Below are 17,062 nucleotides of genomic sequence, written 5' to 3' on the forward strand. Positions count from 1 at the left end.
CTTTGCGTTAATTTCCATTACGTTGCGGGTGTTCAATCTCTTTCAAGCCCTCAATTAAGCCATTTAATATGCCAAACAGGCATCAAAACACACGCCTAATTAGTTTATCCGCATCGTATTATTAAGTCCTTATTATCCAATAATTATGTGGGCTATATAAATAGTGAAATGCTTGAAGCCCGAGCAATTAGTTGTACACAATGTATCCAAAGTATCTGAGCAGCGACTATCCGCTAGAGAAGCATTTCTTCTTTGTGACCCGATACTCGTTCGGCTTGCTGGGATTACGCTTCGAACGGGCGCCCACCATTTGGACCACATTGTGGCTGATCTTTAACTTTGCGAATCTGGCGCATTGCTGCCAGGCGGAGTTCAGCTTTGGCTGGCATTACATGAGCACCAGCCCCGTGGATGCCATGGATGCCTTCTGCCCGCTGGCCTGCAGCCTGACGACGCTCTTCAAGATGGCCTGCATGTGGCGCAGTCGCGTCGAGGTCGCTGCGCTCATCCGGCGCATACGCCAGCTGACCGAGAAGGAGCGGGATGCGGAGCGAATGGAGCTGAAGCGTCGCTATTATCGGATGGCCACGCTGCTGGCGATGCTCATCTTTACGCTGGGCTGCATCAATACGGGCGCCTTTGTGCTGCGCTCCCTCTGGGAGATGTGGACGCGTCGCCGGCTGCCCTTCAAATACGATATGCCCTTCCGTATGCAGTAGGTGCAATTATTCTCGGCGAAATTTATCCATTTCCACTAATTTACTGCGCTTAGCTTTCCAGCTGTGGCACATCGTTTGCCTCTATATCCTCTGGCCTATCTCTACTCCACTTGGAGCGGCCAAGTAACTGTTTATGCCTTTGTTGGCACCGACGGCTTCTTCTTTAGCTTCACGCTCTATGTAACATTCCTGCTCAAAGTGCTGCAAATGGACCTGCAACGCGTACTGAAACCCGTTCAAGGTGGGTTCTAAGCAACACTCTATTTAAGCTGGTTTAAGGTGAGTTCAAATCCACCTCAAGGTGAGTTCTAACTAGCTCTCCAGCTACTTAAGCTATTTCGAGGTGAGTTATAATCGTGAACAGTTACTTTAACCAAGTTAAACCATGTTCAAGGCAAGTTATACTCCCCCTCTCCAGCAACTTAAGCTATTTCGGGGTGAGTTTTGAACCCCAATAGCTACTTAAACATTTTCAAGGTGAGTTCCAATCTTCAATTCAGCTACTTAAGCCTTCAAAAGGTGACATTTAATGCATCCCAGCTGCTTATCCTTATCCTTATCCCTCTCCAACTACTTAAGCTGGTTCTAGGTGAGTTCTAATTGCCTCGCCAGCTATTTAAGCTAGTTCAAGGTGAATTCTACTCCCCACTCTAGCTACTTTAGCCAGTTTACGGTCAGTTTTAATCCTAGCCAGCTCTCTTAATGAGCTTAAGGTGAGTTATAGCCCACCTTCCAGTAACTTAAGCTAGTTTAAGGTGAGTTCTAATCTCTCTCAGCTTCTGCTCTTGTTTCCCCTTGCAGATCCCAGTCCACGTGAATGCAAACGTTGTTGCCAACAGCTGCGAAATATTATCGATCGTCACAATGAGATCGTTGGCATCGTTCAACGCTTTTCGGTGATTATGGCCGCGCCCACTTTTGCCCAGTTTCTATCGGCCAGCTTGGTGATAGCCACAAGTGTTATCGATATATTGCTGGTGAGCTTTTGATACTCTTATCATGGAAAAGTCTATTCTAGAAAGTATAGAGCAGGAAAAGTTCCTTTCTTTTAAGTCTAAATTTGTTATGAAGGGTTTATGATAGTTTATAAGGATTAGGAATATTTCAGTCATTTTGAAAGTTAGAGACTTGGCCTTGGGTATGTGGAAAACTATTTTATGCCATAATTGAGTATGTATTATAAATACTGAAGATATACAAGGCTGTATTTTCCGTAGAGTGTGGCCATTCAGGGAATCTTCCAGTCGAGATTTCTAGACTCGCTTCCACTTGTATTTCCTTCCAAATTATCACCTTTAATTATCGATATACTGCGCATTTAATAACATAATCATGAGAGGGAAAGTTCTCTTTTTTAAAAAATAGACTATCAAAACTTGCTTTCTATTGAGTCCAAAAGTTTTTTTGCGAAGGTTTTATGATAGTTTACAAAGTTCACTCCTTTTCAAAAGTAAAGCCTTGCCTTCAGGGTATCCTCCAGTCGAGCTTGCCCCTATCAGAGCACTCCTACTTGCATTTCCCACAAAATGTTAACCTTCATTTGACTTTTGGCAGTTTTCCGGCTACAATATCATACGCTATGTGGTCTATGCTGGCACCGTGAGCTCCTGTTTATTTCTCTACTGTTACGGAGGTACCGAAATGTCAACAGCGGTGGGTTATGCTCACCATATATAAATTATATATAGATATATTTGATATATATTTATCTGATATGCTTGACAGAGTCTGGAGCTGGGCGAGGCCGCCTACAATAGCCATTAGTATCTGTGGAATCGGGCGGTGCGTCAGCGTGTCTATCTGTTTATTCTGCGCGCCCAGCGACCCATCACGGTGCAGGTGCCCTTCTTTGCGCCCTCCCTGCCCATCTTCACAGCGGTGCGTGTGTGTGTGTGTGTGTGGCAGAGGATTTACAGCAAGAACTGATGCTTTGTTTTTCCCGTGTTGCAGGTCATCAAGTTTACGGGCTCCATTGTGGCGCTGGCCAAGACAATACTTTAGTGCGGCAACGGAATTGATATACGAAATTGCAACAAACTGGCGCCACAAGGAGATGCCACAAGGAGCTGGGGTTGGGTCAGATCGAGATATACATAGTACCCAGTGGGCGTGGCACTTAACACTTGCCCCGAAAAGTATGCAGCACAGCTCTTTATGCACTCGACTTGTTTATCAGTTGAATTAAGTGCGAGAGTCGCCCATTAAATTGTGCACAGATATGAAATCTATTATTGATAATGACCTAAGTATATATTCTTTTTTAGTATCTATATAAAAATTAGCCTGAATTTGCATTATTTTAAATAGTCTAAGCCCGAAGGGAGCTAAAATTCTTTACAGCAACTTCTCGAATATCTTGAATCTCTGAAGAAAAATAAAACTTCTTTAAAGGAGAATATATCGAATTTTTGAAGAAAAATAAAACTTCGTTAAGGGAGAATATCTCGAAATTTTGAAGAAACAAAAAAACTTTTAAAAAAAAAGAAAACTTCTTTAAAGGAGAATATATGGAATCTTTGAAGAAAAATAAAACTTCTAAAAGGAGAATATCTTGAATCTTTGAAGAAATAATAAAACTTCTTTAAAGGACAAAATCTCGATCTTTGGAGAATACCTCGAGTCTCTGAAGAAAAATAAAACTTCTTTAAAGGAGAATATCTCGAATCTTAGAAAGAAATAACAAAACTTGGAATTTTCTTGGGATTCGAACCTGGCCTTTCCCTTGAATAAATTGAATCCTAGAAAGTAAAACCCTTCTCTTTCCGGGCCTTAATCTCGATCTCTTAATACCAAATTGTAGTTTAAGTTCTATTAAAGTATTCTCTGGCACAATCTCAATGTTATTTAAGGTCATTTCTGGCCTTTGGAAAGGATTAGCTGAATGGAACAAAGGTTCCATTTAAGTCACAGCAGGTGGGCGACTCGGTTATTTGCATTTGGTCGAGTTGATATAAGAAAATTTTGCATTTGGCTTTTGGTCATTTCCCACAGCTGCTGGCGATGACGTCAAAAGGCGTCAGTAACGAGGACAACAACAGGACAAAGCAAAGCAAAGCAGAGCAAAGCAGAGCACACTCTCTGTGAGCTGGTTGATTAAAACGAACTAAATGGACAGCTCCGAAGGGGTCAGAATTTGCCCACCGGGCCACACGGAGCGTATACGTAACGAGCTTAACTGAAAAGAAAACCAAACATTGGCACGTTCAAGTTGAAATATTCTTTGCTGAATGTGAGGCAAAATAAAGCACACAATGGCAGACTTTACTCCAGATATCTTGAAAAACAATCAAGAGTAGTCGACTAGGAGATACCCTGCACTAGGAGATACTATGCAAACATTCTCGATTAACTTCGGTGTCTATTGTCCGATCTTCATAAGGTTTCTAGGGATGGGAGGAGCAAAGGATAGTATCCAAATATTATTAGTATTATATATATACTATACGAGAGCCTATACGAGAGCCTAAATTCCAATTTTTGCTTTTGCATTTAGCTCTTATAATTCTCGAGTTATGCAATCTCTCAATATCGATATTTATCGATATTAAGAAAATGGCAGTAGTTATCGAGAAAAAATTAAATGATAAGCTCGTTCTTAATCTGTAAATAACATACGAGAGTCTACATTCCAAATTTTGCGAATTTAGCTCTTATAATTCTCGAGTTATGCCCCAAAAACAATGTCTCAAAATCGATATTTATCGATATTAAAAAAAAGCTAGGAGTTATCGAGAAAAAGTTAAATAATAAGCTTGCTCTACATATGCCACAGAAGAGTATATCATATATACTTATATTTTATATATATAACAAATAAGAGGTTCTAGTCGGGAGCTCCCGACTAGGGGATACCCTGAACCCTCTTCTTCCAACAGGCGATAGGTTTAAAATGAAAGATACTTGATAGATATATATATATAGTATTCTAGAAGCTACATGTCAAGTTTGGTGACTCTAGCTCAAAAAACAGTATTTCGATATCGATTTTTATCGATTACTTGGAAACGGGGCAAGTTATCGAAAATCGGAAACAAACTCGCTCTGCGCGGGGACTAGGAGGACCTACAGCTAATTCCTTTTCAAGTCTCTAGCTCTTTTAGGTTCTGAGATCCTTGCGTTCATGCAGACGGACAGACGGACGGACATGGCTAGATCGACTCGGCTATTGATGCTTATCAAGAATATATATACTTTATGGGATCGGAGATGCTTCCTTCTGCCTGTTACATACATTTGCACAAATACATTATACCCTCTTTACCCATTTTCAATGGGTTCAGGGTATAAAAAGTACTCAAGCAACTTCATTGTTATTGTTGTTTTTGTTGTTGTTGCATGATGCATTGATCCCGGCCCTTGAGCTGGAGTCCCCACTTCAGGCATTTGAAATCGCCTTTAATATTTAGTTAACGTGTTAGCCATAAATTGAATTGTTTTTGTTCCTCCGATTACGTAGAATTCGCTGATTAGATTTACGTGTGCGTGCCAAGATTATCGAAACAGATACACGGACAGCAGCTCGTCCACTCGGACCTTTCAGTGCATCGACGCCAGTTGATCTGGTCAAACACAACTCGATAGAGTCCAGCGTGCAATGGGCCAATATTTTAGACTCTGTTTGCTGCTTGCCAGCGCTCTACTATTGCTGGCGGTAGTTCAAGCCGAAAGAGGTGGGTTCAAGAACTGAGAGTCTCTCCTCAGATCAGTGGAAGATTCCAGAAATCTCAATGGAAGATTCCAGAAATCTCAATGGAAGATTCAGTGGAAGATTCAAGAAGTCTCAGTGGAAGATTTAAGAAATCTCAGTGGAAGATTCAAGAAATCTCAATGGAAGGTTCAAGAAATCTCAATGGAAGATTCAGTGGAAGATTCCAGAAATCTCAATGGAAGATTCAGTGGAAGATTCAAGAAATCTCAGTGGAAGATTAAAGATATATCAAATATTTAAAAGACAAAGTAATGAAGTGAAGTGTCTTTCTTACAAGTACTTATCGAGTAAAGTTTTCTAAAGTTTTGTGGATACGTTTTTAAGAAAGTCTTTCACGAATTCCAAAAATAGGAGAAGAAGAAGGTTTTCAGCTCAAGCCTCAGGCGACATAGATATTTATTTATAAATTTTATAAGAATATAGCCAACGTAAAGTCCTAGTTAAAAGTATTTCAAGTGAGTAAGTCATTATTAAGGCAACTAAACAAAGAGGAAGCGAGTTCGAATCCAGGCAAGTCTAAGAAAAGTAGAAGGTTTTCAGCTTAAGCCTCAGGCGACATAGTGTGTTAATAATTATTTATAAATGTCGCAATAATATTTCCAACAAAATATAAATAATTAAAATTGTTGCGGGGTTTGAACCAGCGACCTCCCGCTTGTATACAAATATATATGAGAGTTAAAAAGAAAGGATAAAAATTAAAAAAAAACAAATATTAAAATTGAAAATTGTTGCTGGGTTTGAACCAGCGACCTCCCGCTTGTAAAGAAATATATAGAAAAGTTCATATAAATAGGAATATTAAATAAACAAATCTTAAAATTGGAAATAGTTGCTGGGTTTGTGCCAGCGACCTTTCGTTTGTATAGAAATGTACAGAAAAGTTCAAATAATTTAGAATATTAAAAAAAAATTATAATTTCTGCTGGGTTTGAACCAGCGACCTTTCGCTTGTATAGAAATATATAGAAAAGTTCATATAAATAGGAATAGGAAAATAGGAAAAAAGTATAAAAACGGATAATTACTGCTGCGTTTGAACCAGCGACCTTTCGTTTGTATACAAATGTACAGAAAAGTTCAAAAAAATTAGAATATTAAAAAAAATATATACAAATTTAGAATTTCTGCTGGGTTAGAGCCAGCGACCTAAAAAAAATTATTCCTAACACGCTTGCAAGACCCTGAACTCTTCGAGGCGACATTCACAACCAGGTGACAGCTCCAGGGCCAACTTACGGTGCCATATATATTCCGTCCACTTATCGCGAAGGAAGGAAGGTTTATATAAAATATGGCTAGGCTGAATTAAATAATATACAGCACAATTTAAGCAGCTAGACGCAGTAGTTTGTTAGCTTTGTTTTTAGCAGTTTAGCAGCAATCGAAGAAAAGTTAGATTACAGTTAATTGGCTGCTTATCGGGGCCATAAATCGATAGAGACCCGTTGATAAGCACGTGACCAGCAGAGAGAGAGAGCAGATTAGTCAAGACTCCATTCAATTGCAGACCAACAACATACTCGCTCCGCGTCGCGCCGCGTCTCGCCGGCGCTGAAGAACGAGCAGGAAACGGAGAGCAGCTACTGGCGGGAGAAGGCGCAGAGCACGTTGGCGGCCAAGCTGGAAGCTTTGGAATCCCTGCAGACGCGGCAGGCGAAGAATGTGATCATGTTTCTGGGCGACGGCATGTCCGTGCATACTGTGACAGCGACTAGGAATCTGTTGGGCGACAGCTCCGAGAAGGTGTACTTCGAAGGGTTTCCCTATACGGGTCTGGCCAAGACATACTGCGTCAATCGGCAGGTGGCCGACTCGGCGTGCACCTCCACGGCTTATTTGGGCGGCGTGAAGGCCAACTATGGCACAATTGGGGTCAATGCGAATGTGCCGCGTTACGACTGCAAGGCTGCCTATGTCGCTGAGGATCAGGTGGACAGCATTGCCAAGTGGGCGCAGGATGCCGGCAAGGATGCCGGCTTTGTGACCACGGCTCGAGTCACACACGCCTCTCCGGCGGGCATGTACGCCCACATTGCCGATCGCAACTGGGAGAACGATGCGGAGGTGAGTGAGGGCAAGTGTGATCCCGAGGAGAGCATCGATATCGCCCGCCAGCTGGTCGAATGGGAGGTGGGCAAACGGCTGAAGGTCATTTTGGGCGGAGGCAAGCAGAACTTTCTGGACCGCAGCATGCGCGATGAGGTTGGCCATCCGGGCTACCGGCAGGACGGACGCAATCTGATCAAGGACTGGCTGGCCGACAAGCAGGCACAGAATGCCTCCGCCAGCTACGTCTGGAGTCGCAAGGGCCTCACCGAGCTGGACCTGGACAATACGGACTATCTGCTCGGGCTCTTTGCCAACGGCCATTTGCCCTACGATGGGGATCGGGCGCGCAGTCCCAGGCACAGCCATCGGGCGGATCCCTCGCTCACCGAACTGACGGAGGCGGCGCTGCGCGTGCTCCGCCGCAACGAGGAGGGGTACTTTCTGTTCGTGGAGGGGGCACGCATCGATATGGCGCATCATTCGAACTATGCGCGCCGCTCGCTGGAGGACACCGCCGAGTTTGCGCGCGCCGTGCAGCGGGCGCGCGAAATGACCGACGAGTCGGATACCCTAATTGTGGTCACCTCCGATCACTCGCACGTCATGACCATCAACGGCTACCCGGTGAGCTACCAGACCACACTTCCCCACTTCCCCCTTCCCACTAAGTTTCGATTATATTCTGGTTTAATTCCGGCAGCTGCGCACACAGGAGATTACGGGCCTGGCCAATAAGCTGGCCGACGACGAGCTGCCCTACAACATACTCTCCTATGCCAATGGACCCGGCTACGACGCTACCTACAGCAAGGCCGAGGGTCGCAAACGCATCACCCAACAGCACACGGAGCATCCGCTGTACGTGAGCCCAGCCATGGTGCCCCTCAATGCGGATACCCATGGAGGCGACGATGTGGCCGTCTTTGCCTCCGGCCCGTATTCCCAGTACTTTAGCGGCAACTACGAGCAGAGCAATATTCCCGCTTTGATGGCAAGGGCAGCTGCCATCGGACCCTATGCCAATGTCCAGCCCTAGAAGGAGCGAGTGTGTGTGAGAGTGTGTGTGAGTGTGTGTGAATGTGTGTGCGAGTGTGTGTGGAGTTGTATTTGCCTGTTTTTGTCAATTTGAGTTGCGAAATGCAATTAAAACGTGAGCAAAATTGCTAAATGCACTTTCTCATGACAGTTTTGTTTTACATACTCTTCCCATTTGGGGCATTCCGATTCTGTGACGAGCTATGTAACGCAGGGTACAGACGCCTATTGCAATCATTGAAGATAAATTGTAGAAGGAATGAAGATATATTTGTCATATATCTTGTTTTTTTTTGGTGCAGATATAGGTTGAAATCGGACGGAACGTAGCTATAGTTAAAAGAAAGGATTTTTTAAGGAAAACTTTTTTCCATCTTCTTAAATTATACTTCTAAAATTAAAACAAGAACGGGCCACTTTATCACATAGTTCTATTAAAAGAATCAATCATTAAGATAACCCAACTAAACATCGGTAAGAGTATTCACTCTTCGGCAGGCAAGAAAATATTACAAGCAGAGTTTCTTCTAGTAACCGAGTTTTGGCTTGGAATTGATTTTAATTGAATGTCAATTGGTAGCGACAGCAGCGCAATTTCCTGTCAATTCGCTCATAACAGAGACAGAGACAGAGACTGAGAGAGGGCGAGAGAAACAGGTGAGCTGCAGGTGCAGCTGGAATTCAATTAACAGACAACTTCAATCAGTCAATCAACTGGCTGTGATTGATAACATTAAGTGTGCACGAAAATAACAACAAATTCTTTGTATATATTATTACAAAGTGCATAAGTTGTGTTCGAGCTGAAGTTAACTTTTGACGATATTTGAAGTTGAAGTATTTCCGACCAAAAATACTGTTGCCAGATTTTGATGCCAAGTTGATCTAGAACCATGAAACCATGAACAAAAGGCCAAACCTCGTGAAATTCGGACGAGATTTGACCGAGTTATGGGCTTGGGAAATTTTGATCTATGTCTAATATGATATTTGGGAGTACCATTTTCACATGAATTTCGACCAAAAATAATGTTGCCAGATTTTGATGCCAAAATGATTTAGTGGCCAAACCATGAAGAAAAAGCCAAATCTCGTGAAATTCGGACGAGATTTGACCGAGTTATGGGCGTGGGAAATTTTGACCTATGTCTGATATAATATTTGGGAGTACCATTTTCACATGAATTCCGACCAAAAATACTGTTACCAGATTTAGATGCCAAATTGATTTAGAGGTTAGACCATGAAGAAAAAGCCAAATCTCGTGAAATTCGGACGAGATTTGACCGAGTTATGGGCGTGGGAAATGTTGACCTATGTCTAAATAGGATATTGTGGTACCATTTTCACATGAATTTCGACCAAAAATAATGTTGCCAGATTTTGATGCCACATTGATCTAGAGGTCAAATCATTAAGAAAAAGCCAAACCTCGTGAAAATCGGATAAGATTTGACCGAGTTATGGAGTTAGGAAATTTTGATCTATATCTATATAGGATATTGTGGTACCATATTCACATGAATTTCGACAAAAATTAATGTTGCCAGATTTTGATGCCAAATTGATTTAGAGGCCAAACCATGAAGAAAAAGCCAAACCTCGTGAAAATCGGATGAGATTTGACCGAGTTATGGGGGTGGGAAATTTTGACCTATATCTATATAGGATATTGTGGTACCATATTCACATGAATTTCGACAAATCATTAAGAAAAAGCCAAACCTCGTGAAAATCGGATGAGATTTGACCGAGTTATGGGAGTGGGAAATTTTGACCTATGTCTAATATGATATTTGGGAGTACCATTTTCACATGAATTCCGACCAAAAATACTGTTAAAAGATTTTGATGCCAAATTGATTAAGAGGCCAAACCATGAAGAAAAAGCCAAACTTCGTGAAAATCGGATGAGATTTGACCGAGTTATGAGGGTGGGAAATTTTGACCTATGTCTAATATGATATTTTCATTTTCACATGAATTCCGACCAAAAATAATGTTACCAGATTTAGATGCCAAATTAATTTAGAGGTTAAACCATGATGAAAAAGCCAAATCTCGTGAAATTCGGACGAGATTTGACCGAGTTATGGGCGTGGGAAATTTTGACCTATGTCTATATAGGATATTTTGGTACCATATTCACATGAATTTCGACCAAAAATAATGTTGCCAGATTTTGATGCCACATTGATCTAGAGGTTAAACCATGAAGAAAAAGCCAAATCTCGGGAAATTCGGACGAGATTTGACCGAGTTATGGGAATGGGAAATGTTGACTTATGTCTACATATACATACATATGGGATAATAACAGGTATACCCCGGCCTTATATATAGAGATATCCTTTATATACAAAGTGCTCCAGTTACGCCAATTCAGCTGGCTGCACTTTGTCCCGCCTCACTTTGGGACAGTTGCTGCAAGCAATTTGATCACTGGGCCAAAGCCGCAGGCTGCCAGTTGCCAACCGCAGCCAGTGTTGCCAACCACAGTCGATGTTGCCAACTGGCAAGCAGTGTTGCCAACTGTCGCTTGAAAATAGTAGATAAGTGCGATAATAGCCAAAAGTAGCTGACTTAAAACGGCGCAGTAGCCAAATTGAGCTGTAAAAAATTGCCAGTTTGACAACACTGACCGCAGCGCCGGCCGCCCCGAGCTACCCGCTCTCGCCCAGCCCTGGTAATTGTGCATATCTCACCTGTGTGTGCTGCGGTCTACCGGACAATCCAATGAACTTCCACCTACCAGCAGATACATTTGCAGCGGCCACATTCGGCCATTGTCGCCCTTTGGGTTTGTCATGGTTGACAGCACACAAATATGTTTTGCATACACACACACACACACACACACACACACACACGCACGCATACGCACACGCACATTTACACGCACATTGACAATTTAATTAGAACACGCAACTTGTCAGCTCATCCGACAAATCTAGCAGCTGTTGAACATCTTCACGATCTGTTTGCCATTATAACTCTTCTTATAATACACAAACACTTATTTAAACACTAAACTTAACAACTTCGCGGCACAATTTGCAATTCGTTTTGCTTCCAATTAGATTTTCATGCCAATGCAATTGGTACGGTAAAAGACTGCAAGAAGTGCTGCCTATCGATATGCATTTATGTTCGATAAATTGCAACAGTGCGGACGTGAGGTAAACAAACGATATTCGATGCGAATTGCTTACGGTATTAGCTATTGCTGATTTGCTTTATGCGAATATCGTCACCTACGCACACGCTGAGAGCGCAGGGTAAACAAACGATGTTCGTAATTTAGATCGTTTTTAATTATCGTAAGCTACGGCAAGCACTTAACATTTATACTATTTATTTATATACATATGTTTCTTTATTATAATTATATTTTGTGATCGATGTGAAGTTCAAGTTTAAGCAATGCAAGTTAAAAGAAGAAAATTATAAGATTCTCGATCAGCAAGTAACCCTTATAAATGCCAATAAAATAATGATTTTTTACCCACTGTACCTATTCAAATGGCGTGTGGTATACACATATATGTACATACATAGATATGTATGCGTATAATCCTTTCAAAAAGGACACGTTTCACATTTGAAGCAAGCAATTTATTTTCGATTTTGGTAATTTCCGTTGCCATTTCAATTTAACAAGATTACGTTTTAATTTGTTGGCCCAAGCGCCGAGCATGTGACATTAGAACAAATTTTGGGGGCAGGGCGGGGGGAAGCCAACTCCAACTGACCTGCAATTGTAGAGGGGAAAGGGGGAGGATGGGGGGGGGGAGGGCTTGTAGGGCCAAGGGTGGGTGTAGCTGCTAAGCTAAGCGACAAGAAAGTTGTGAAAGCCAAAGCGAACCCAAGCCCAAAACCCGAACCCGCTTGGCCAGTGCAGGCCTAGGAAACTGGGTCAGCAGCGACCTCAGCGCAGAGTGTAGCTAGAGCGCGAAAGTGTGGCGAGAGATGGAGATACATACACACACATACACGCCCGCACACACACACGCAGCGATTCAGGTAGAGAGCGTGTCAGATAAAAGAAATCCAGTTGTGGCTTTTGTGTGGTTTCTTGGGATCCGACCACCAAATGTTGTAAGCTCTTTGCGAGACTGGGCAATGGCAATGTCTGCATTTATATCTGTCAGCTAGTTGCAGTGCTGCATAAACATTTGAAAAGGCAAACAAATCGAGTGTGAGTAGAGGAGGGGAGAGGGGGCAGCAAGATGAGAAAAAAAGAATGCTAGAAAAAAAAAATGACTTGGACTTGCCGCTGGCAGCATACATAAAATGTGTTCAAACTAATGGTGCTGACTCAGCCGCTGCCGCTGTTGGCAGCGCGAGAGAGAGCGAGAGCGAGCGAGCGAGCGCGGGCGCGAGCTTAACGTGCGCCACAAAAGAAGCTTTGCTGAGCTACACAAAACTACATGCCCATACATACATACATAATGTATATACAACACATACAGGCACAGCCAATACAAACACGTGATAGCGCGTGTAGCTGTCGCTTGCGTTGCCGCAGTTGCAGCTTTTTAACGAAACTTTTGCGCTCTCTCTCGCTAGCTCTCTCTCTCTGTCGCTCTCTTTGTGGCGCGCGCACTTCTAAGCAAATTCAAATTCGACGCGCTTTTTTGTAGCTTTCGCTGACACATTATGTACAGAGCGTGCTTGTGTGTTAGGGGCCAGTACATGAGGACGAGAGTAGGGGAATTTTTCGCGCAGCGACTGCGACGTTGACGCAGCATTTAAGTGTGCCACATTTTTTTATGTTGTTGCTGCTGCCGCCGCCGCCTTTGCCTGGTTGCCAAGCGCGCACACAATTACAGCTACAGCTACAGATACATACTGGTATTTGTTTTTTTTTGTTTCTTTCAGCCTTATGTCAAAATTCATGTGAATTAACAGCCAGCGTTAGCGATGACTGCAGCATTTCAATTAATGCTGAATTCGTGTCAAATGTATATTTACAATAAAAAACGCACACAGATACATTTGATTGTTTTCTATGTCTCTTGTCGAGCTGCAATACTGTTTGCCGTTTATCGACATTTCACATTGTGTTTACTTAACCTAAATGCGCTGCCACCCACCCGCACGCCCACACGACCACACGCCCACTCGTCGTTGTAGCTTATGTAAGTCTGGGTGCGGAAATGGGCTACATACATATATGTATGTATACGACATACACATATGTGCACACACACACACGTATACACACATAAGTATCCAGAAAGAGAGAGAGAGAGGGAGAGCGCGCGCGAGGGGCCGCCCTTTGCTCCAATAAGCAGAGCTTTTTTAAGTATACGCCTACACCCCATTGAGCCACTAAGTATATAGAGGAAGACAATTGACGCAAAAGCTCGTTTACAAAATACTTTACGAAATTGTAAAGTACTTGTCATTGAAATGCCACAAAATAGCTAAATCACTTTAAAATTACAGCTGTTTCCGGCTAGCGGGCTCAGAAAATGGCCACATTTAGCCAGATGGTCAGCACTGAGCGCTACTTGTACACGCACACACACACACACATGCATTTCAGCGATCTACATACATCAAGGAGATCAATGAGAGCGCTGAGAGTAAGCGTCGTGAGAGTAAAACAAGCAACTGCTATCCCGCTCTGTCACACATGGCATATGGCTCTCCAACTCTCCTGCTCTCCGAGAGCGTGAGTCAGTTATGGAACCGAACAAAAACGATGAAAAGAGAGTGTACTTATTATGAATGATATGTCCTATATAGATATACATATAAGTTCTATGGTTAGAGGTATTGCTCTATGGGTCTTGCGATATTGCAGGGATCAAGTTAACGATTTTAGGGCAAGAAAAATATTTCTAAAATATAAATTTATATCAACAGAGCGCCACGAACCTGCAGCCAGGTCAGCACCTCTTTGATACGATTTCGTTAAAGTGGATTGGAATAGAGCTGGGTCTTCAGAAAGCGTTAATTAAACCTACAAATGGAATAGATAGTTTAATAAACTTAATGTTTATGTATAAACAATACGAACCCCAAAGGCCATGCCAGAAGACCGACGCGTGTATATGAAGAAAAGTTTGGCACGACTTTCGCATATTTTAGTATACTTTGATTATCTCACAGATTTTTATGATCGAACTTGATATAGTATTCAAATTGGGCTAGCTCATCCTAGAATTTGGTAAGGGACAAGCCGAATTTTCGATAGATGAGCTCTCGAGTAGATAGATCTCCGCTTGTTAAACGAATCCTGCGGGTACAATCATATTATTGCTCTAGAAGTCTAAAAGTATCCATTTTGGACATCTAAAAGATTTCCTCAGTTCCTTCGGCCTGCAGAGTTTGCCAAGGAAAGAAATGCATATTTGATCAAATATAGGTAATATGTACAAGAGATTGCCGAACACGATTTACCAATTTCTCGATATGCTGCTCGTTGCTTTTGGTTCAACTCGGATTTCCTTGCAGAAACCCAATATAAACTAATCAGGAACTGGAGCTAATGGATAGCTTAGGCAGAGCAGCTTCGGGATGTGCTTCCTGATCCGAGCTCTGAAACCTTTTGACCTACAACAGATCCTCAAGCAGTAAATTCTTTGCTTCGGCTTCCTGAACCTAGTCTTGTCCACGGCAACATCCAAATACTGTTGCTCCATCTCAGGCACATGGATATTATACACATAAAAAAACCTTTAGTATGCTCCATTATTGCCGGACACATTTTCAATGGATGTGACACTTTTAGCATATAGGATACGGTCTTCTCTGCGACCTCTAAAATATATATATTAGAGTCAAATTGACCGATCCACAAATTTAGAGATCTCAAAATTACCAACAACTCAATTGATAAGCCCTCATACTCTCTATATAATTACATAGATCAGAGATTAATCAAAATCTCGTCTATTTGGGCTTTACTCAATGGACCAAGATAAAAAAAAATAATATGAAAATTATAATTAAGATCGAGATTGTGAAGAGAAACGCGGCATATGTAAAATTTTGCCATTTATACATATATTTTATATTTTTCCACTTAATGCATAATGTTGCTTATATCGATTGTAATGAATTATAACATATATATATATATCTATATATATACATGTATACACACATATATATACATGTCTATATATATATAATATATATATATATACATAATTATTTTTGCTGTTGTTTGAACGCATGTACATAAGAATCGGAAATCGTTTTAATAATAATTGTTAACGCCCTTTTTTTTTTAACTGCAATTTGTTTAAAATTAGTTGTTCATGTTTTTCTTGTTGTTGTTGTTGTTGTTCCAGCTGCATAATTCAATTAGTCTATAAATGAGTGTGTGTGTGTGTGTGCCCCGCCTTGGCCTATTATTGTACACAAATTGCCCTCTCTTCAATTCAAAATACAATTAATTTATGTGCATATATGTTTATATAAACTAAAGTTCTTTGTTGTTGCGCTCTGCTTCTTCTCATTCTTGTTGTTGTTGCTGCAGTTAACATTTAATTAACTTTAAAATAGTCTAAAATTAAAATCGTTTAAACTGCAAACGCAAAAACATATATATACATATATTCCGTTCTCTGATCTTTTAAAAATTCAATACGCATATAACAAGGCATGGATTTCAGTGTGTGTGTGTGTGTGATATATATAAATATATGTGTATAAAAACATATATAAATATAAACATATTTAAGTGAGGAGCGTGTTGCAACAGTTTAAAATTATGCATTAAACAAAAGCTTAGATTTGAAAAAATTAAACGTTATCGAAAAAAAAAACAAAACATTCGTGTATGCTTTAATCTTCAATTATGTTGACTTGAATTGGCTTTACAATATATATATATATATATATTTCTGCTCTTGTATTATTTATATATATAAATACACACAAATCTGAGTAGTGAATAGTAATTACATGAATATATATATGCATATCTTCATATATATATATATCTTTATATATATATATCAATTTATATGTGCTCGTTGTTGCTGCTATGTCTTTTTTATATTTATATTTTCTTTTTAATTTTATTATTATTTTTATTGTTGCTGTTCTTTGTCAATAGCAACAACAACTACATATTTACATCGCATTTGTTAGTTTTTGTGTATTTTCGAGTACATTTTGCAATTTTTTTTCTCTTTTTTTTCCGTTTCTTTTCATTTGATTTACTTTCTCCTGGGGGCTGCGGGGGCTGAGGAGGAGGAGGAGGGGGGCATAAAACCACAGGTAAATACATGAATTTTTCATTTATAATTATAATACAACTGAATTAAAAATTTTTTGTTTAACATTTGCGGGCATTTAAAATGTTGCTCATTTCGATTATTATATATATATATATCTCAACACAATAATTACTACTTAAATACAGTTCGAATTTATCATATATATCGTATTTAACAGCAGCTCCTTCTCCTCGGTTCGGCCAGTTGCCTGGCTGCGCGACGACTGGCTTTTGTTTTGTTTCTTTTTTTTTTGTTTTTTGTTTTTTTTTTGGTTTTTTTTTTTGCTTTTTTATAATTTTTTTTTGCGG

At 40.8% G+C, this 17,062-nt stretch overlaps 2 protein-coding genes across 2 annotated transcripts; both read left to right on the plus strand.

Moving 5' to 3' along the window:
- Positions 1 to 200: 200 nt before the first annotated feature.
- Or45b (Odorant receptor 45b) lies at positions 201 to 2,932 on the plus strand. Its single transcript, XM_064691905.1, is given in 6 exon segments — positions 201 to 715; positions 773 to 960; positions 1,521 to 1,696; positions 2,274 to 2,372; positions 2,445 to 2,597; positions 2,670 to 2,932. Coding segments are annotated over 6 exon segments (1,182 nt in total). The 3' UTR covers positions 2,721 to 2,932.
- A 2,300-nt stretch (positions 2,933 to 5,232) lies between these two features.
- On the plus strand, positions 5,233 to 8,654 carry Alp6 (Alkaline phosphatase 6). The gene is made up of 3 exons (XM_064691903.1): positions 5,233 to 5,389; positions 6,938 to 8,103; positions 8,180 to 8,654. The coding sequence occupies exons 1-3, from the start codon at positions 5,314 to 5,316 to the stop codon at positions 8,513 to 8,515; spliced, it is 1,578 nt and encodes a 525-aa protein (XP_064547973.1). The 5' UTR covers positions 5,233 to 5,313; the 3' UTR covers positions 8,516 to 8,654.
- The last annotated feature ends 8,408 nt before the right edge of the window (positions 8,655 to 17,062 follow it).

The sequence above is a fragment of the Drosophila montana genome, unplaced genomic scaffold (genome assembly GCF_035044405.1).
Source record: "Drosophila montana isolate Dmon_TW-CO22-7 unplaced genomic scaffold, ASM3504440v1 contig_3469_1, whole genome shotgun sequence".
Taxonomy (NCBI): domain Eukaryota; kingdom Metazoa; phylum Arthropoda; class Insecta; order Diptera; family Drosophilidae; genus Drosophila; species Drosophila montana.

Bases quoted from the DNA above. Each gene is read 5' to 3' on its own strand.
- Alp6 (XM_064691903.1), top strand. From the start codon at position 5,314: ATGGGCCAATATTTTAGACTCTGTTTGCTGCTTGCCAGCGCTCTACTA. The intron at 5,390-6,937 runs GTGGGTTCAAGA...ATTCAATTGCAG, and splicing joins GGTAGTTCAAGCCGAAAGAG to ACCAACAACATACTCGCTCC. The intron at 8,104-8,179 runs GTGAGCTACCAG...TAATTCCGGCAG, and splicing joins TGACCATCAACGGCTACCCG to CTGCGCACACAGGAGATTAC.